Source organism: Talpa europaea (assembly GCF_964194135.1).
Source record: "Talpa europaea genome assembly, chromosome: 12".
In the NCBI taxonomy this organism is placed as follows: Eukaryota; Metazoa; Chordata; class Mammalia; order Eulipotyphla; family Talpidae; genus Talpa; species Talpa europaea.
The window spans coordinates 48,660,420-48,680,832 of NC_140079.1; the positions used below are offsets into that span (position 1 = coordinate 48,660,420).

The 20,413-nt window shown below is 53.6% G+C and overlaps 3 protein-coding genes across 3 annotated transcripts; 2 read left to right on the forward strand and 1 right to left on the reverse strand.

The window, feature by feature from the left end:
* Window positions 1-1,047: 1,047 nt before the first annotated feature.
* TSSK6 (testis specific serine kinase 6) lies at window positions 1,048-1,999 on the reverse strand (the record flags this gene model as incomplete). The annotated part of the gene is made up of 1 exon (XM_084249709.1): window positions 1,048-1,999. One exon carries the CDS (start codon window positions 1,997-1,999, stop codon window positions 1,178-1,180), a length of 822 nt encoding a protein of 273 aa, XP_084105835.1. The 3' UTR covers window positions 1,048-1,177.
* An 822-nt stretch (window positions 2,000-2,821) lies between these two features.
* NDUFA13 (NADH:ubiquinone oxidoreductase subunit A13) lies at window positions 2,822-11,472 on the forward strand (the record flags this gene model as incomplete). Its single annotated transcript, XM_084250844.1, has 5 exons — window positions 2,822-2,915; window positions 9,428-9,506; window positions 10,710-10,781; window positions 11,057-11,126; window positions 11,290-11,472. 5 exons carry the CDS (start codon window positions 2,822-2,824, stop codon window positions 11,407-11,409), a joined length of 435 nt encoding a protein of 144 aa, XP_084106970.1. The 3' UTR covers window positions 11,410-11,472.
* A 500-nt stretch (window positions 11,473-11,972) lies between these two features.
* Window positions 11,973-20,179, forward strand: YJEFN3 (YjeF N-terminal domain containing 3; the record flags this gene model as incomplete). Its single annotated transcript, XM_084250042.1, has 6 exons — window positions 11,973-12,073; window positions 15,683-15,791; window positions 17,942-18,052; window positions 18,285-18,398; window positions 18,477-18,636; window positions 19,974-20,179. The coding sequence occupies 6 exons, from the start codon at window positions 11,973-11,975 to the stop codon at window positions 20,177-20,179; spliced, it is 801 nt and encodes a 266-aa protein (XP_084106168.1).
* Between the last annotated feature and the right edge of the window lie 234 nt (window positions 20,180-20,413).

Sequence of the window (20,413 nt, forward strand, 5' to 3'; positions counted from 1 at the left end):
TCAAAATAAGGGAGTTGCAATTGTACGCAATTTTATTTTATAAAAATAAAATTTATTTTAAAAAAATAACTTGCATACTCCTCTAGGTCTTGTGGGGACCCCAATGCAGACCCATACCTTTTCCTCTTCATTGCAGTCACAGGGACTTCTGAGGGTATTCAAACCCACCACCTCCCTCCTGTCCAGTCTCACTGCCGGTTGATTCCTTCAGGACATCTCAAATATCCCTGCTTTAGACCACCGCACACAAACACACCCACATTCAGCACTACTTACAATAATTTTATTTCACTTGCTCCTCGCTGAGGCACGGATAAGCCAAAACTTTTTTTGCTGAGTCTAAAGCCTGGCAGGAGCTCAAGAAATGAAGGAATCAAGAGGACCAAAGGAACCGGCTGGTCTGGCAGACTCATGACCCAACCTTGACTCCCCCTTACTGAGGAAAGCTGATGCCGCTTCCCCAACCCCAGGGTTCAAATTTTGGCTATATTTTTAGGTCCCATTCCCTCATTGACGAACCTCGTACCTAGAGACAGAATCTCGCCGTTCTGCGCTTACACCCCCGAGAGAGCTTGGGGTCCAAGAGTCCAGCACCTCCACTCCGAAGACCGGGGTGTGCCACCTGGGGATGCCCCCAAGGGTGGCATTCTCCCAGCCAACTTTTGAGACTTCAATGCGGTACTCCGCAAACCTTTAAAACTTCCCCGGCAGCGCCCCCTCCCTCCCTGCTCTGTAAAAGGGGTTCATTGCTAGAGCCAGGTGCGAGGAAGAGCGAGTTTATTGCCAGTTCCACTGGGGGCAGCGCCCGGAGCAAGCCAAGCCCCAAGGAAAGCGCAGCCAGCGGGGGACTGGAACCACATGGCCGCTCGTTCCGCGCAGGCGCAATGCTGCGTCTCCTCTCGTTCCGCCCCCTCCCGGGGCCTTCTCGCGGGGGAACCGAGGACGTCCACGCGCCCTCCTGCTCTCGGCGTCGTGGAGCAGGAGCTAGAATCCACGCTGGGGTAATAGTGACCCCCCGCGGGGATAGAGAAGTGGGGGAAGGGGAGAGGGAAGGGCGCATGCGCACTGGCGCCCGGAGGCTTAGGGAGACCCCCGCAGACACGCCTCCGGAGCGGGCGCCGCGCGTGCGCAGTGCTCCGAGCGTGGGACGTGGGGGAAATGGCGGGAGCCCCGGCAGCTAGCCGGAGTCCCCCGAGCGCAGCCAGCCGTTGCGCGCAACCTGGCCGGCAGAGGGCCTGGCTGACGGGCTGAACTGCAGCAGCTCAGCGATCAGGGCTTTGCAGCGCTCCGACAGCTCGAGGCCGTCGGGGTAGAGAACGCCGCGCTTCTGGCGGCGTGGCAGACCGGCGATGTCCGAGTCGTCGAAGGGCATGCACCCGGTGACCATGACGTAGAGCACTACACCCAGGCTCCATACGTCGTACTTCTTGGGGTCGTAGGGGATGCCCAGGAGGACCTCGGGCGACGCGTAGGCCGCTGAGCCACAGTAGGTGGTGCTCAGATCAGGGTAGCCGTGAGCCTGGCGGCCGAAGCCAAAGTCGGTGAGCTTGACGCGGCGCTCGTCGGGGCTCAGCAGCACGTTTTCGCACTTGAGGTCGCGGTGCACCAGGTGGTGGTCGTGCAGGTAGCGCACTGCGCCGGCGATCTGGGCGAAGAGGTCCCGCGCCTGCCCACCGGGAATACGTCCATTACGCTGCACCGCCTGTAGCAGGTCAGTGGCGGCTGCCTCCATCACGATGTACAGCTTCCCGTTGCACACCTCGATGAATTCAAAGACGTGCACAATGTGTGGGTGCCGCACGCCCCGCAGGATGGACAGCTCGCGTGGCAGGAACTTATTGACAAAGTCGGGTGGTGCACGCCGCCTGTCCACCACCTTGATCGCCACCGTGCCTTTGTACTTCTTGGACGTGGCCACCTTCACCTTGGAGTAACTGCCCTCGCCTATGGTGCGGCCCAGCTTATAGCCGAGTTCGCTTAGAAGTTTGTCGCCCGACATGGTGGCGCCTGGGGTGCGCGGGGAGTAGGAGGCGGCTGCTGTCGGGGGGCGGCCGGACTCCGATCTCGGGCCTAACCCATGGTGCTTGGCACCTGCACACCCGCACCCCCATGTGTCCACTCCCCAAGACCCCACTGCCGCGGTACCTTTTATTACCCAGGTAACAATTTCTGCCTTGTGAAGTGACTGCCGGCGTCACCCTGTCTAGGGGTGGGGCCCTCCCAGACCCCACCCGCGGGGCCCCCAAGGTCCTCGGGCTTTATGACTCATAGTCATTTTGAACGGTCAAGTTCCTGATGAGAGGCCACTTGCGAGGAGTCCCGACTACCATAGGGGAGCGGAATCCATGCCTAGGATTAGAATGGGGTGCCGCGTGAGTACGAAATTGAGCCGCAACTGCCCCCAACCTCGTGCACCCAGCCCTGATCTTGTGGACCCCAGAACTGTCCGCAGAGCCCCCTGAGGGGGAGAATACGGGAAAGGGACTCGACTCAGTGACCTGGCTCCCTCAAAGAGTTTGGGGTTTCTGTCCACCATGTGCATCGCTCCAGTTGTAAAGTAACCTGGAGATAGTTTAGGGTACCGGCCAGAGCACCCCAACGGGCTCCAGGTGTTACACCTGATGTGAGCAGAAACAAGACCTCGGTAGCTGCCGGGCGGCACAGTCGCCCCACGTTCCGTGGCTTGCGGTCCCTGCATCAGCACGCAGGCGTTCCCCAGCCTCGTTCCGGACTTTCGCGACAGCTTCCGCCACATTCATCATGGCGGCGCCCTCCGTTACGTAACTTCCGCCCGCGAGCGGAACTGCAAGGTTCTGCGAACATGGCGGCGTCGAAGGTGAAGCAGGACATGCCCCCGCCGGGGGGCTACGGCCCCATCGACTACAAGCGGAACCTTCCGCGTCGGGGACTGTCGGGTCAGTGTCACCCTGTGCCTTGGGCTCAGGATCTGGGACTGCGGGACGCTGCGCCGCTTGTGGGGGTGGCTGGCGGGCCTCAGTTTCCCTTGCAGTGAGACGAGAGGCAGATCTAGGGGTCCCTGATGGCTTCCTTATGACAGCGACAACTTTGGTTTGTCTAGCGCTTCCTTAGCTCTTGGCCTCCTGGCAACTGCCCAGTAGGTCGACTCCGTTAATAATACCCATTTACAGCTGGTTAGGCAGATTTGTGCAGCCCGTGCCCCTAGCCCACGCTCCCGCGTCACTGGCTTCACTCGTGGGAAAGCTGAGACTCGAGAGAAGCTGACCTCCTCCTGGGCGTCCCGGACCATAACTGGGGCGGAAGCCGGCGACACTGAAGGGATTTAAAAGGTATTCGGTTCTGTGGTTCCTCGCTGTTGCTCCATCTCAACCCCAAAGGATGTCCCAGAAATATGTATCATTAAGTTGTTTGTATTACTGAGTTCAAAACATACAATTTTGAAAGAAAACAAAAAGTACTCATGTTTTGCATCCAAAATATACGAGTTCAGGTGAATATGTTTGTCATAACTCATCAAAGTTTACAGTAAAAACTTGTACATGTTACATAAATTATGCTTCAAAAGACAACAACAAAAAAATCATGGGCATGGTAAAAATTGTAATAGTTCAAACAGTGGAAAAGTTAATGTCAGGTGAGAACTCAAGTCCTCCACTGCCCTTTTTTTTGTGTTTCAGAACAGAGATTGGCAAACTTCTTCTATAAAGGAGCAGATAAATATTTAGGACTTGTGGTACAGATGGTTTCTGTCCACTGCTACTGCTTCTTTTTACACTGTTTGCAAATATAAAAGTGTTTTCAGCTGGAGAGCCTTACAAAACCAAGGTACAGGCCAAATTTAGCACCATGTGGGCAACATGCTGTTCAAATTTTAGAACACCATGAAAGAATATAATGGGATCTGCCTCCATTTCTTTTCCAAGGTATTATTGTATCTCAGTATCCATATAGTGTATTTGCATATAGCTTATGCACATCCTTTATATACTTTAAGTCATCTCTAGATAATTTACAATACCTAATACAATGTAAATGTTCTATAAATAGTTGTTAGACTCTGTTGTTAGGTATTAGTGACAAAGAAAAAGGCCTGCTTGTTCAGGACAGACATAGTCACCGTAGAGTACATGTTCTTAAGTTGTGATTGCTTGAATCCACTGAGGCTATATAGCTTGCTGACAGGGAAGCCTGACTGTATCACTTAACACCCAGACCAGGGCACCCTTCACGTGTGCCACACATGGTCTATTTACAGGTGTGCATCCATGTGATCAGCACCCAGACCAGGCTGCAGAAGGATCCCACTCCTCAGGCCTCCCTGTGGGTCCCTCATTCAGCATCTCTTTTTCATTTGTACATTATAAACATGACCTTTATCCCAGTCTTCTTCCGGTTTATGACACAGCAGTGCTGCCATCTCCCCTGAATACCACTGCCTGGGATTGGGTCTCTGAATCAAACCCTGTACTCTGGCCTTTGTTGAAGCATATACAAACCTGCCCCATCCCCCTCTTCTGGTGGTGTGGTCTTTGTCTCTGTACCTACATTCAGTAACTAGTTGTCAAGTGTGCTTATAGTACTCCACCCTGATGCATCCTGAGTTCACAACCTAGCTGAGGAAACAGACATACCATATCAGGATTTTACACTGTGGTAAGAACCTGGAGAAACTTGGGCCTTCTTCAGACCAGGGTAGTCTGGAGAGAGATCTGAGGAGTCCCTAGGTGGTGGGAACAGCAAGGACAGAGGCCCCACTCAACTACCCTGTACCTGCCCTGCTCCTCTGGGCCTCCCTCCAATTGCTTCTTTTGAGCCATGATCCCCATGGCTCAGGTTGCCTTTAACCTACACTCACCAAAATTGACTATCTTTTCTGTCACCCAGCTTTCTCCACTCCTTTCTGCACCTACCAGGCAGGCTTTTTTTTGTAGGTCTTCAACATTTTTTTTAAAAAGGATTTATTTATGCATATATAAGAACTGGGGTACAGGCCAGAGGTGTGGAGGTGAGAGGATTCACCAGAGACAGTGGGGAGCAGAGCAGGCAGATTGATTGAAATGCACTGCTGAAGGGAGCAGCTGGCGAGTCAGGAGAGGTCTACTGTGCCATGTAGGTATCTCCTTGGCTGGGATGGAACTTGTGCTGCAGTGGCTGTGGGTATCTTCATAGGTTGTGTCTTTACCCCTTGCGCCACCAGGGAGGCCCCGGTCTTCAACATTTTTATTGAGAGTCACATAACATACTAAACAGCTCACACATTTAATGTGTACAAAACACTGATTATTTTTTTTTTTACTCTGTTCACAGTTGTGTGACCATCACTGTGATCTAAATTTAAAACACTTGGGCCTCCCTGGTTGCGCAGCAGTTGAGTGCTGGGCTGTGAGGCTGCCTGCAGCCTCTGCAGCGCTGGTTCGATTCCCGGGCAATGGCAAGAGACCTACATGGTGCGCAGGCCTCTCCTGCTGCGCCTGCTGCTACCCTCAGCAGTGTGCTTCATCAGTCTGCCTGCTCTGCTCCCTGCTCTGGCTCTGGTGATTTCTCTCACCCTCCCGTGCTTCTGACTGTACCCAGTGCTTGTATAAATAAATAAATAAATCTTTAAAAAAGGGGGGGGGGCGGAACGGAAAAAAAATAAAATAAATTTAAAACACTTTCATCATCTAAAAGGAGACCCCATTTCTATTAGCAGTACGCCCATTCCTTCCCCAGGACTCTGGGTGGAGGGGAGGGAGGAGGAGCCTCCCCCGCATTTGCTTTTTGTCTATGTTTTACCTGTGCTGGATATTTCACATAAATGGAATCACACATTAGGTGACCTTTTGTGTCTGGCTTCTCTCACTCAGGTTTTGTTTTTTTTTTTAAGATTTATTTTTATTTATGCATACAAGAACTGGGGTATAGGCCAGAGGTGTGGGGCAGTGGGGGGGATTCACCAGAAAGAGTAGGGAGCAGAACAGGCGAATCTGCTGAAATACATTGCTGAAGGGAGCAGTAAGCAAGACAGGAGACGTCTGCTGTGCCATGTGGGTCAGCTCCCTGGCCGGGGATGGAACTCATGCCACAGTGGCTGATGATAGCTTGATAGTGCTGAAACTAACCCCTGCACCATCAAGGAGGTCCTTCTCTCACTCAGTTTTTGAGGTTCCAAGTTTTAGTATGTGTCAGGACTTCCTTTTTATGTCTAAGTAATATTCCAAAGTATGACTAGAACACATTTTATGCATTCATTTACCAGTTGATGGACAGTTGGGTTGTTTCCACCTTTTGGCTGTTATTTAACAGTGGTTCTTTGAACATTCCTTTCCACGTTTCTGGTTGACATGGTTTCATTTCTCTTGGGTAAAATTTCACCTGGGAGTGGAATTTGCTGGTTTATATGGTAACTCCACATTTAACCTTTTGAGAAACTGCCAGACTTTTCCAAATTGACTGCACCAGTTTACACTCCTACCTGAAGGTATGGGAGTTCCAGTTTGTCTACATCTGAACACCACTGTTTTCCTTTTTTTAAAATTCTAACCATGCTAGTGGGTGTGAGGTGTATTTCATTATAGTTTTGATTTGCATGTCCTTGGTGACTAATGATGTTGAGTATCTTTTCATGTGTCTCTTTGCCATTTGTGTAGCTTCCTTGGAGAAATGTCTGTTCACGTCCTTTATGCATTTTGTGATTGGGTTGGTCATCTTTTCTTTTCTTTATTTTTTTGTGGGACCCTCGCCAGCGCCCAGGGAACGAACCGACGCTGCAGAGGTTGCGGGCGGCCTCTCAGCCCAGCGCTCAACCGCTGCGCCACCAGGGGAGGCCTGGTCATCTTTTCATTTTTGAGTTTTAAGAGGTCTTCATATATTTTGAATGCTGTTCCCTTACCAGAGAAATATGATTTATACTGTTATGTTATTTATAGAGACACATGATTTATATATTTAATGTACATATTAAACATATATCAGATACATGTTTGTACTGAGCTGAAATTTAGCTGATTGGTGGTGTCATTTGCACGGCAAAAGTTTTAAATTTAGTTCATCTTTTTTTTTTTCTTTTGTCTTTCATGCTTCTGGTGTCGTATCTAAAAAACCATTGCCTCATCCAAGGTCTCAGAAACTCACTCCTCTGTGTCCTAAGGATTTTATTGTTTTAGCTCTTACATTGAGGTCTTTTATCTGTTTTGAGTTAACTTTTGTGTTTGGGGGAAGGAGGGAGCACACTTTATTCTCTTGCATGTGGCTATCCAGTTGTCCGATTTGCTGAAAAGACTGTTCTTTCACCATTGAATTGTCTTGGCACCCTTGTCCAAAATCAATTGACCGTAAATGTTAGGGTTTATTTCTGGAATCTCAGCTCTGTTCCATCAATGTAAGTATCTAGCCTTATGACAGTGCATCTCTATCTTGTACACACAGCTGTGGATGGTGAAGTTTAGTCCTCCAACTTTGTTCTGTTTCAGAATTGTTTTGGCTATTCTGGTCCCTTGCATTTCCTATGAATTTTACCATCTGCTTGTCAATTTCTGCAGGGCTGATGAGGGAAAGGTTGCATTTCTGGTGAGGGAGGGGGTAGGTTGGGATTCTAATGGGGGAGGTTGGGATTGATGGGAGGGGAAATCAGGACCTGATGAGGACTGTATTGATTCTGTACCTCAGTTTGGGAGTGCTGCTGTCTGAACAATGTTAAGTTTCAAGCCATGAACACAATATGTGTTTCCATTTATGTAGATCTCCTTATACATGATCAAATACCTTTCTGGCATTATCCCTGCTGGCTTCCACCACCTGACTGGCAGTTTCCAAGGCACACACACACCCCTGAGGGCCTTGACCTTCCCATCCTTAAAGGAAAAAAGAATTAGAGCCTGTATCATTGTAAAGACTGTCTTGGAACTACAGTGGACCCACACATGGGTTCCTGTTGTGAGGGTGAGGGGTCCCCATGGGAAGGCTGGGGCAGTCCAGGTCTGTCCCTTAGGTCTGGGTGAGAAAGGAGGCCTCTGGGCCCCTTTGCTGCTGTTGAAAGCTTGAGGTGGCTCTACTGGAATGCGCTGTCTAGGGAGAAAACATTGGGAGAACAGGGAACTGGCACTCAAGCCTCTGAGCAGACATAAGAATCACGGTACCTGGGCCTCCCTGGTGGTGCAAAGGGTTAAGACACAACCTGTGAAGCTAACCACAGCTTCTGCAGCACGAGTTCAATCCCTGGCCAGAGAGCTGCCCACATGGCACAGCAGACCTCTCCTGTCTCGCCCACTGCTCCCCTCAGCAGTGTATTTCAGTCAGTCTGCCTGTTCTGTTCCCCACTCTGTCTCTGGTGGATCCTCCCACCCCCACACCACTGACCTTTACCCCAGCTCTTGTATGCATAAATAAATAAATCTTAAAAAAAAAAAAAAAAGAATCACGGTACCCTCACTTCCCTGCCCCGATACCATGGAAGTGCCTCAATGTAACCTCTCATTTTTAACAGGTTGAATGAACTAGGCAGTCAAAGACAGAGCCAGCTTTTCATTCCTCTCCAGGTCCAGCAGAGGTTCCTGTGCTGGGGCCAAACTGAAGAGGAAAGCTAAGGGCAGGGACCTGGGAAACCCCTGCCAGTAACGTAGGACCCAGATTCTCAGAGCCCTGACACTGCCCTTCTGCCTACTCGGGATTACCTGGAAGTGGAACTGTCCCAGCAATCACAAGGCCTGTGCAGAGAAGAAATTGGAAAGATGAGGGCCTCCGGGCAAGCCAGCCCCAGTCAAGCCTCAGGAGATAGGGCATCCTTGAAGACCCCAGCAGGCCCCCAGCCTGTCAGTCAGGATTACAGTGGCAGAGCCTGCTGCTGCTCAGTAAATATTCATGGCAGCCTGTCCCCCTGGGTCTGGGTAAGAGGTTTCACCCCACTAAGCTGAGAGGCAGCAACACCCTGGGTGCTCAGGGTGACTGGGCATCTCTGCAGGGCACTGCCTGTCTCTGGCAGCCCTGTCCAGCTCCCTGTGGGTAGCACACAGAGAGAGCTAACCCAGGCATCCGGGAGCCTCTGGAGTGGGACACTGGCCTTCCCCATGGGGACCGGCCCGCTGACTCCAAACATAAACATAGAGACCCTTGGGCCCTCCCGCAGTCATTGCCTACCAGTACCTTCAGAAGCCCCAGCATGGGGGCAGAAGTGAGAGAAAAGCTGGGGCAGCCTGCTGTCTCTGCTTGCAGAGTGGGTGAACAGGACAGAGCGGTCAGCAACTGCTAAGGAGCAGGTCTGAGGGTGGGGGCCAGTGGGCATGCAGAGAGACAAAAAAGTATTCTGAAGAAACGGGTGTCCGTGACGGTACTGGCATCTGTGAGTAGGGTAGAGGAGGTAGGAGGGGTTTCATTCATGCTGCTGGAGAATTTACAGTGATTGGCTCCTGCTTCACAAGAAGAAAGGGCTGCTTTTCCCCTGTGTGCTGAGCCTGTGGCCCTCTCCCCACAGGCTACAGCATGTTTGCTGTGGGCATCGGGACTTTGCTCTTCGGGTACTGGAGCATGGTGAAGTGGAACCGGGAACGCAGGTAGGACCCCAGCCTGAGGGGAAGGAGATACATAGGGCCCTGCCATCCCTTAGACCCTGAATATGTGGCACTGACCCAGTAGGTCCACACCTGGCCTTTACCCTCAAGAAATGAGCAGTAAACCTGGGGGCTAGTTCCCTGCATGTGGGGGTAGGGAGCGGGGAAGGCTGGAAGTGTTCTCTTAGTGTTGTCTTGTGGGTCATGAGCAGACAGCAAGTTAACAAGGTCTAGAGGCGGTCCATGTGAGACAGTGGCCTTTCTGTCCATCAAGGCTTGCAGTGGTTTTGGTGTTGACTTAGCTTCCTCAATACAGCCAGATACCCTACCAGGTGGTCCTCGTTGCATTCCCCCTTGCCTCCCCCCAACACACACACAAACACACTTTGGGCCCCACCACCCTTGTTCTGCCTTTAGCACCCCTTTGAATTCTCTTACTTGTGCCTCCATCCCCCACACCACTACCACCATAAGGCAGGGAATTCTGGTGATTAGGACTGGAGCAGGCCCTGCAAGTGAAGGCTGCTGGACACAGATGATGAACTCAGGAGTGCCTGACTTGAGGCCTCCAGTTTCCCAGGATGCACCACCGTGGGGAGATGCACACAGCCACTACCCCAGTGTGTGACTATGGTGGGGAGTGGTTTGGAGGGATTGCTACCCTGGGCCTGAGGAGGGGGTAAGTGAGTAGGGAGGGCATGAGGATCTGGGGAGGGAACTGAATTTCAGACCCTTCCCTCGGATGCTGTGAGATATTCCCGATGATACGAGAACAGGGCCAGAGGGCCACATCACTGGGTGTGCAGGCTCCGCCTGCCCATTCGATACCCCACAGTTATTTTGAGACAATTGGACATGGTTTTGTAAGGCCCAGAGTCCTGTGATGAACTTCCCCCACACCACAATTATCAGGCCTGGGCTATTTTGGGGATTTAAAAAAAAAATTTTATTGAAAAGAAAGTGTGAAGCCAGCAGTCTTGTGGACCAAAGCCTGCATCAGCTACCCTCCCTTCACCCCCATCTTGGGCCCCTGTGGGCAGATTCCACTGCCCAAGCCCTGTATCCAAAGGCTTGACTCTTTCCTCAACCCTTTCCACCTATTACCCTGGGTGTCTGGGCCCGTCCACCTTCCCTGTGCATCACCCTGGGTGTCCAGACCCCCTACTTCACCCTGGTCTGATCTGGGTATTGGTTTTGGATTTGCAGGCGCCTGCAGATTGAGGACTTTGAGGCCCGAATTGCGCTGATGCCACTGTTCCAGGCAGAGAAGGACCGGAGGTGGGACTGCCACAACAGTCATGGGGCAGGAGGGGCAGGAGGTCATGGACCTCAGTGCTTTGGCCTGACAGCCAAAATGCACAGGACTGCCATCAGCCTTGGAGAGAGCCCCAGCAGAGACCCAAGTGGAAGGGCAGGAGGGGGCATTGGGCTGAGGCACAAGGGTCATTATGTGCAGGTTGGACAGGCGGAGGTAATGGGGGTGGAGCAGAAAGGGATTGGCACCCTTTGGGATGCTGGAGCTTGTTCCCCCACCTCTCCAATTGTCACTGTAGGGTCCTGCAGATGCTCCGGGAGAACCTGGAGGAGGAGGCCGTCATCATGAAGGATGTGCCTGACTGGAAGGTGGGTCCTGGAAGGGAGGGTAGGGGTAGAAAACCCAGAACCCACAGGGGTACTGGGTGTCCATTGTGAGGATGAGGAAGCAATAGCCTGTGATGTACCCACAGTGGCTACCAGACCTGGTGAGGTCCCCTACACCCTTATAACCATACCGCTGTCCCTGCAGGTGGGAGAGTCCATGTTCCACACAACGCGGTGGGTCACTCCCATAATGGGTGAGCTATACAGCATGCGCCCCAACGATGAGATTGTCAACGCCACCTACGGCTTCATGTGGTACACGTAGCGCCTGCAACCATTGGACGACTGCACCCCCACCCCTCCCTACCAGGAGAGAATAAAGGCTCTAGAGACCACCCACCTGTGTCCCAGGGACTGAGTTACTGGTGTTGGGTGGGGTTGTCACAACCAGCTTGAATGCTCAGTAGAAGATTGAGGTGGGGGGAAGAGGGGAAGGCTCAAACCACCCAGAAGCTGTGGCTGGATTCACCACCTTGGGCCCCCAAACACGCTTGGACCTGCTTGTTGGCAGCCCACCCTTCCACACTAGGGTCTTCACCAGGGTGTGGAGGTGGGTTGGGAGCCCAGAGAGCTCTGAGGCATAGGGGAGTTGGAGAGGTGGTCCTTGCCCCAAGCTCAGGACCCCGTGGCCCTGTGACCTGCCTTTCACTGTCCCTTCAGCTTTGGTTTCCCTGCCAGCACCTCCCTCGACAGTCAGGTCCCCTCAGCACCAAAGGGTTAAGTCAGCCGCGCCCTCTGACCAATGGATTCGTGCGGCGCCCTCTCAGCGTCTTCTGATTGGCTGATACGAGGTGGGCGGAGGGAGGAGTGGGCGCTCCCTGCCCAGGGATGCGCTTAAAAGGCGGCGCGGCTGCCTGCGCACACCCGCTCACTTTGGCCATGAGCGGCTCAGACACCGTGGAGGCGCCGGAGGAGCGGCTCTTCCTCAGGTCAGTTGGGGCCTTTGCTCTTCCTCAGGTCAGTTGGGGCCTCCACAGCAGTTGAAGACGTGGGTGAGAGGGAGCTTGGGGTAATGGGTAGGATGCAGACTTTAGACGGGGAGCAGGGCTTTGGCGGGCATAGATCGGAGGCTGAGACATGGGTGGGGTGGGACCCTTGGGCATGGGCAGGACTCAGTCAGTAGAACAGATAGAGGTGTGACTTGGAGAGGAGCCGGGGGAATGGGTTGGGTGGGGGTCCGGGCATCCCAGTCCCACCCCAGATTTCACTGGAGAGACTAAGCCAGTCGGCAAGGCCTGCAAAGCTGCGTTGCTGGGGAAACAGCCTTCATGGCAGGCCCGCCCCTCATGAATTATTCATTAAGCTGTGACTTCACCTACCTTGCCAATCACCCCCAGCCAGGACCCATCTTCTCTATCTGTCCTAGGCATTCCAGAACCCTTGTCCCTAGTTCCCCACCTGGGAAGAACAACTCTTTTTAGCTTAGGTGATCACACCTTCCTGGTGGTCCACCCCTTTTCCGTAGGATACTGAGACCTAGAGAGGGAAGTCAAGCTGGAGCCAGACTTGGATGGATTTTGAACATGCAGCCAGTTGCCAGTGGGTTGATGAATTCTGGGTCTGGATCTGGCAGCTATGGCCTTGTTTTCCACCATGTCCCAAGTGGTCATCCCGTGTCCTCTAACCTCTGACATATAACCCCAAGCAGGACTGTGGACCTCACCACAAACCAGATTCACCCAATAGCCTCTTGTCTGACCAATGTTACCCCCTGTCCACTCAGCTTTTCTCAGGCCAATTACCAACAGTGATTCAGTCTAGAGACCAGGCACACCTAGGCAGGAGGAGGAGAGTGTCCTGGAAGCTGGAGCTGTGACTTCAACTGGTGTGGGGGCTGGTGGGATGCTTTGGAGTGGGTAGGGGAGGAACTAGCAAGCAGAGAGAAGGCAGGGAGATTGCAGACATAATGGGATATGTGTGGGCTTGGTGAGGAATTTGAATATTCTCTTAGTACTGAGGAGCCATGCGAAGGTTGGGAATGGGGTGATATGATCTGCCGTTCAAATTTCAAACCCCCACAGCTTATATTGAGGAATTTGGGGGGCATGGGATTGCTGTAGGCATCATGTGAGCATGATGGGGGACTGGTGGGTAGAGGCATGAAGGTGGAGAGGAGCAGATGGAGCTGAAAGCAGGGAAGATCTGGCATGGGCACTCTGACTGGCCTCAGGGCCTTCCTCAGCCCTCCCATCATGGAAGGGCCAGGCCCAGATCCCTTGGAAACTAAGGCATCTCAGCCCATCTGGGGTCGGCAGGCTAATGCTGATGCCTCACATCTATACTCTATAGGCTGAATTGGGGAGAAGCAAGAGGCACCCTCTCGGTGACCTCCCTCCTCCCAACACCTACCCATGACAGCTCTGCCTGTATCCCTCCCACACAGCTCCCCACCCAGAGCCACTGCTGCCCTACCTCCTCCCCCTCCTGGGCTCCCAGCCTAGACTACCCTCTGCCAAGGAGTCCCCATTATCACTCTAATCAGTTAGACAGGAAAATAATGTTTCAAGTGGTGGCCAGAGGCCAAAGCTTTGGGGCACAGGAAGAAGTGGAATGGATAGTTTTCCCACTCTACTCCTCCCCCACCCTTCCATGAGGTCAGCAGCTAGAGCTATCACAAGATGGAGGAGGTATGAGCCATACTCCTAAGCTCTCTGATGTTCTTCCCTGGGAGCCGGGCCTGCCTGGGGGCACTCTTCATCTGGCCCCACCTTGAGCTTTTCCCCACTTTATCCTTCAACCTCATCCCACATGGACTGCCGACAAAGCCGGGATTGATTCTGGGAGTGATGTCACCTCCCTTCCCTAAGCCTCCATCTCCTCCATCTGTGTATGTCCCCCAGAAGTGCCTTCCTGACCCAATTTCTTAGTCTTGTTCACTCTGATGCAGGCACATGGGTCTCTCATCTATTTCTTGAACACATCAAGCTCATCCCACCACAGGGCCATGGCCCTCGATGTTTTTGCCACCTGGATTACCTCCCATAGTTCTCCAGGCCTCCAGGAAACCTCTTGAATTCCCATCCCTTGGCACTCCTTGTTCCCCACCTACGCCCCTCCTGCTGCCCTGGAAGCAGGAGCTGCAAAATTGGCTGGGAGATTGTGGTTTCCTGCTCAAAGAGGAATCTCAGGATTCACTCCACCAAACCTCTGCCCTCTGTAGGTCTGCCTCTGCCTTGCTTACACCTTGTGTGTGGCCTTATAGACGGACAGTAAAGGTGAGACCTCTGTCCCCACTTCCTGAATGAACCTAGGCAAATCATTTAGCTTGTCCAAATTCTTTCGACTTTCCCGGGCCGGGCCTGGTTCTTTTGTTAGCATTATTGTTATACACACTGTGGGGTCACTGAGTTGGGGGTACAGTTCCTGTCTAGGGAAAGCTGGCATCAGCATTAGTCCTGCCCAGCCTCCCCAATCTGAGTTTGGAGCAAGAAACATCTTCAGATGAGCAATGCCTGCTGTCCTGCCATCCCTCGCTGCAGACACAAAATACCTGCCCCTTGGAAGCCCTCAAAACCAAGACCAGCTTGGTCCTGGCACCTGTAAGGGCTCAACACTTGGTTTAGTGCTCTGCAGTCACCACCTTAAAATTCTTAAATATTTTTATTTATGCATACAAGAACTGGGGTGTAAGCCAGAGATGCAGGTATTGTGAGGATTCACCAGAGACAAAAGTAGGGAGCAGAACAAGCAGATCTACTGAAATACACCGCTGAGGGGAGCAATGGGCGAGACAGGAGAGATCTGCTGCACTTTTGGGTTAGCTCCCTGGCCAGGGATTGAACTCAGGCCATTGCAGTGATAGCTCTGAGACTTAACCCCTAGGCCACCAGGGAGGCCTAAATTCTTAAAATTTTTTAAACAAGAGACCAAACATTTGCATTTTGTACTGGGCTTCAAAAGATACCCAGCTCGTGGTTCTTTCACATTCATAAAGGAAATGAGGCTCAGAGAGATGAAACAGAGAGTCAGTGCCCAAACCTCACGAGTTGATCCTATCTGGCCATAATTATTTTATCACCTCCCGTGGATAGGTTATCACTGAGGCTCATAGCCGCCTGGATTGAGCCATTAAACTCCTCGGCAGCCTTTCAAACCCAACTGCTTAGGCACCCCCAATCCAGTCTACCCCTCCAGTGACCTGGAGATCGTTCAGTAGTTTGCACTGCCTGAAATACATCTATGACTCCCCATCAAAGTCCTTCATGCCTCATTTCCCTTTGTAGGTTCCACCCCCACCCCTCCTGTACCTAAGTGGGGCCTGGTCTTCCAGAGCCTTGGGGCATTAGAACCAACAAGTGCCACCATGGTCACCAGAGGGCGCCCGCACCTCAGCCTTCTACTCAGACCTCCTGCGACCAGACAGGCTTCTATTCAATGATGTGTGTCACCTGGGGAAACTGAGGGAGGATGCTGGACTTTGGGCTACAATAGCTGCTTAAGGATGGGCTAGGAACGTTGGTGGAACATTTCTGGTTCTGTCTCTAAGCCTTTCACTGTCTCTGTATTTCTGAGTTATCACTGCCTACTCTATCGCTCAGCACAGCGGAGGCGGCTGCTCTGGAGCGTGAGCTGCTGGAGGACTATCGTTTTGGGCGTCAACAGCTGGTGGAATTGTGTGGTCATGCTAGTGCTGTGGCTGTAACCAAGGTACTTGAATCCTAATCCCTGACCTTGACCCCATCCCATCAGGCAATCCCCTAGCACCAAAGCCTAGTACCTCTGAGTCTAGGCTGGTCCAGTTTGTCTCGCAGATGGAGAAATTGAGACACAGAGAGAATCATCACTTCCAGACCAGGCAGGACCCAAGATCCATAATATCAGAGAGGGTGAGGGCAGAGACAGGGGTCCTCAGAGAAGAGGACATTGACAGGGGATCAGAGACCAAGACCACCACAGACATGCAGGCACAGGTCTGAGTTCCTTTTTTTTTTTTTTTTTTTCATTCAGATTTTATTTATTTATTTTTGCATAGAACTGGAGTGTAGGCCAGAGGTATGGAGGCTGAGAGGATTCACCAGAGACAGAGTGGGGAGCAGAGCAGGCAGATCTACTGAAACATAGTGCTGAGGGGAACAGCGGGCAAGAGAGGAGAGGTCTGCTGTGCCATGTGTGGGTTAGCTTCCTGGCTGGGGATCAAACTCAGATGGTTGCAGTGACAGTGCTGCGACTTAACCCCTAGGCCACCAGGGAGGCCCAGGTCTGGGTTCCTTAAGGGACAGAGGATGTGTTCTCCTGCTATGTGACTGCTTGCTTCTGCCACCTCCTGGGTCTTGGGTATGGGGGATAGCAGTTCCCAAAGTCTCAATTACCCCAAGCCATGGGTGGGGAAAATGAAGCCCAATGTTGAGAGGTGGAGAGGAGGAACTGCACAGGGTCCAGGGTTGGAAACAGAGCTGTGTCTGGCTCCTGGGCAAACCCCCAGCCCTTGAAGTGCCTATAAGAGATGTGTCAGAGAAGCCATGTAGTGCTGGTGCCCTGTTGCCAAACCATGCCATGCCTCAGTTTCCTCCCCTGAAGAAAGATCAATAAACTGACTCCAATTAACAAACACAAACACCTTAGAAAATGCTTGAGAGAGCCAGGGCTCCATCATACAATCCTTTCCCTTTTCCTACCTTTTTATTATTACCATTATATACTTTGAAAAATTCATGATCTTTCTTTATGTGGACTCATTTTTCAAACTTAAATTTCCCATTTCCAAATGAAACATATCCTGAGTCAGGTGCCCACAAAAGAAACTGGTGAAAATCAGAGCCTCAAAAGCAAACCCAGTGCAATGTAGTTTTGCCTGGCCATTTGTGACCAACTGTCCAGTTTTGCTCTGAAAGCCCTAGAATCCCCTTGGTCTCAGATAGCTGAACCTTCTCACCCTCCCTGACTTGGTCTTGGTCTTGGGTCTTGGGCTCCAGATGTGACATGGCCGTGGGGGGTGGGGGGGCAGTTGAAAGTGAGTCAGGGTGGGCCTCCTTAGGACCATGCTGAACTTGGAGAGATTTGGAAAGGGAATGAATTTCTCTCTGTGTGGTTAGAGGTGAGTATGGCTGGGTTCTGTGGGCCCTGGAGCCACCTGAGGCTGGGAGAGGCCCCAGGTGTCTGTTCGCTATTAACTTCCCTCTGATGGAGCCAAACAGGCTGGGAGGGGAGAGAGGAGTCACTAGAGAGTCGGGGCAGCCCTGGAACAGAAATCCAGTGCTCATAACTACTGAATTAAAGAGGAGGACACGCACAGGTCCCCAAAGGCAGAGAGTCTGAGAGACAGACTGAGAGGATGAGATGCAGAGAACAAGACAGAGACTGGAGAGATGAAGGGGAGAGACACAGAGTCTGAGATAGAAAGAGGTGAAACAGGCAAATGGAGGGAGAAAGCAGGAGGGCATGGCATGGCAGGTTGGAAAAGTACTCCCACCCTCTGCCCTCCCCAACTTTGGGGCCTCTGGGAGGGGCCAAGGCCTGGAGACATGGGCGGGGAAGGGGCAGCCACTATGGTGGAAAAAAGTGGAAGAATGTCTGCAGCTCAGGCTGAGAATAAACAAACCACTCTCAGAGCGGCAGTAGGAAGCACGTTTTCCTGCTTGGACTTGGCAGAGCCTGAGCCAAGGACTCTGTGTGTCTCCAATGAGGAAAGTGAAGCCCTCAGATGCCCTGCCTCTCCCCCAGAATGCCTCTCCTTCCATCCAATACCTTTGCCTCTTGCCCCAAGCCCTGTTCCTATTGCTACTCTGGGCCTCAGTTTCCTCACCTGGATGAAGAGGAATTCCAGTGCCATGCTTTGCCTTTGCTGTGCCCCTTGCCAGGTGTTCCCCTTGCCTGCTCTCTCCCGGAAGCAGAGGACAGTACTGGTGGTGTGCGGCCCGGAGCAGAATGGGGCTGTGGGACTGGTCTGTGCCCGGCACCTGCGGGTGTTTGTGAGTAGCAAGTACCCCTTCAGCCTCCCAGGGTCACATCCACCCTGTCCCTGCAGAAATTACTTCTTCCTCTTGATACTGTCCTGGGGGACATTGAGGCTGGACAGATCACAGAATATGCCCAGTGCTTGCCAATGGCAGGGTCTGCTGCCTGGTGCTCAGATCTGGGGGCTAAGGGTCAATGGGGAGGATGAAAGGACTTCCAGGTCTGACCCCTTCCTGCCCCCTGCAGGAATACGAACCAACCATCTTCTATCCCACACGCTCACTGGACCCTCTGCACCAGGACCTGACCACCCAGTGTGAGAAGATGGACATCCCCTTCCTTTCCTATCTGCCCACAGAGGTCAGCACTCTTGGCCGCTGGGGAGGGGAGGTGGGGGACAATGCCCCAAGGCAACTCCTGACCCTGCCTGCCCCCCAGGTCCAGCTCATCAATGATGCCTATGGGCTGGTAGTGGATGCTGTGCTGGGCCCCGGCGTGGAGCTGGGTGAGGTTGGGGGCCCCTGCACACGTGCGCTGGCCACACTCAAGCTGCTGTCCATCCCCCTTGTGAGCCTGGACATTCCCTCAGGCATGCCAGGTGGAGGGGGGCATGTTTGGTCCTGGGGGCTAGGGTGGAGGCTCCCTGTATCCCAGCTTCTGGTGGCCCTATCTGTCTGTCAGCCCTGAACCTTAATGTCCCCAGCATGGATAGATGGTGTATCCTGGGTGAGGCTGAGGGACAGGCCCATGCTTGGATAGGAAAAAGGTTGGTGCCCAGGTGACCCCAGGTTCCCTCCCTCCCATGTCCAGTCCTGTGTGCCTGCTGCCCACCCTGGCCCAGTCTCCCGGGCAGACGTGAGCTCACTCAGCAAAGGCCTCGCCCATCCTGGCCGCCGCCCCATGCCTGTTGGAGCCATTAGGCAATGGGCAGATGGAACAAACAGCCGCTGGCCAGCCGGACCCTTCATAGCAGTGGCAAGACTCAGGGATGCCCCTGGGCTTGCAAGACCCCAGGGCCATCCCAGCAGGGTGCCATGGAACTGGGTGGGAGGGCTGATGGACAAGGTGGACTCTCAGATCCGAGGCTTCTGGCGCACATCCGAATGGATAGCCGAAGACAGAGAGGGTGGCCCTGTTAGGTCAAAGAGGGCTATTAAGGGTCTCTAGTCTGAGGGTGGAGGCTAGGGTCAGAGAAGGAAGGACTAAAATCAGAGGGAGGAGGCTCAGCTCAGGTCAGAGGCAGGGAAGTAGTCAGGACCCCTAACCTGTGAGAGGAGGCTCATTTGAGAAGAGACTTCAGTCCAGGGAGGGGGTGGGAGGAGGCGTGTCATGGCAGAAGGCAGAACCTAGTCTGACATGAAGGCAGGGGTATCAGTTCAGAGGAAAATCTCTAGCTAGAGGGCGGACAATGGACACTCCAGGTGGGTGGGCAGGGGGGCATATCCTTTCAGAGGCAAGAACCTGGGGCAAGGAGACAGGTCTGTCCTGGTGGAGAGGGGGGTCTAGTCAGAGGGGAGGCAGGTCGGGAGGTTTGGGCGGGGAGTCGCCTTGTTCCAAGCTCCGGACTGATGGAAGGGCGCTGTGGGGCAGACCCCGGATCAGAAAGGAGAGTCGTCTGCGTGGGAAAGCGCAGCAGGTGGAATTGAAGTAGTCAGAAGGCAGAGGCCGAGTCAAGTGAAGGAGGACGATCAGCAGGGTGGGAGCAGGGCCAGGAAAATGTGAGGGCAGAGGGGAAGGGAATCACCTCCAAGGAGGGGAAGACACCGGTGGAGGGTGGAGGCGCAGTTCCTCGGGGGGGGTGGGGGGGGGGGGAGGCAGGTGTGACCGAGACTCACGTATCAGAGCCGAAGCCGGGTCTGACCCGGAAGAGGAAGTGCGCGCCGGGGCGCCAGGCCTCCCGTCCGACGGTGACCCCCTCCCGCCCTCCTCCCTCAGGCTGGGACGCGGAGACGGGCAGCGACGCCGAGGACGGGCTCCGGCCCGACGTGCTGGTCTCGCTGGCGGCGCCCAAGCGCTGCGCAGGCCGCTTCTCCGGGCGCCACCACTTCGTGGCGGGTAGGTTCGTGCCCGACGACGTGCGCCGAAAGTTCGCCCTGCGCCTGCCGGGCTACTCGGGCACCGACTGCGTCGCGGCGCTCTGACCGCGCCCGCGCCAATAAACGCCTTCCTCCGCGGCGCCTCCGTGTCCTCTGTCCGCGGGGTGGGCGCCGCGCGTGGGCAGCTCTGGAGGGACTTCCCGCCGTCTGGAGGCGGAGGACGGAGGAGAGTCGGAGCGGGAGACGCAGCCCGCTCGGTGGCCGGAAGCCGGTCGACTGAAGAGAGACTGGAGAGAGGATTTCCAGCCTTCGGGCAGCTTCGGGCTCGACTCCAAGAGG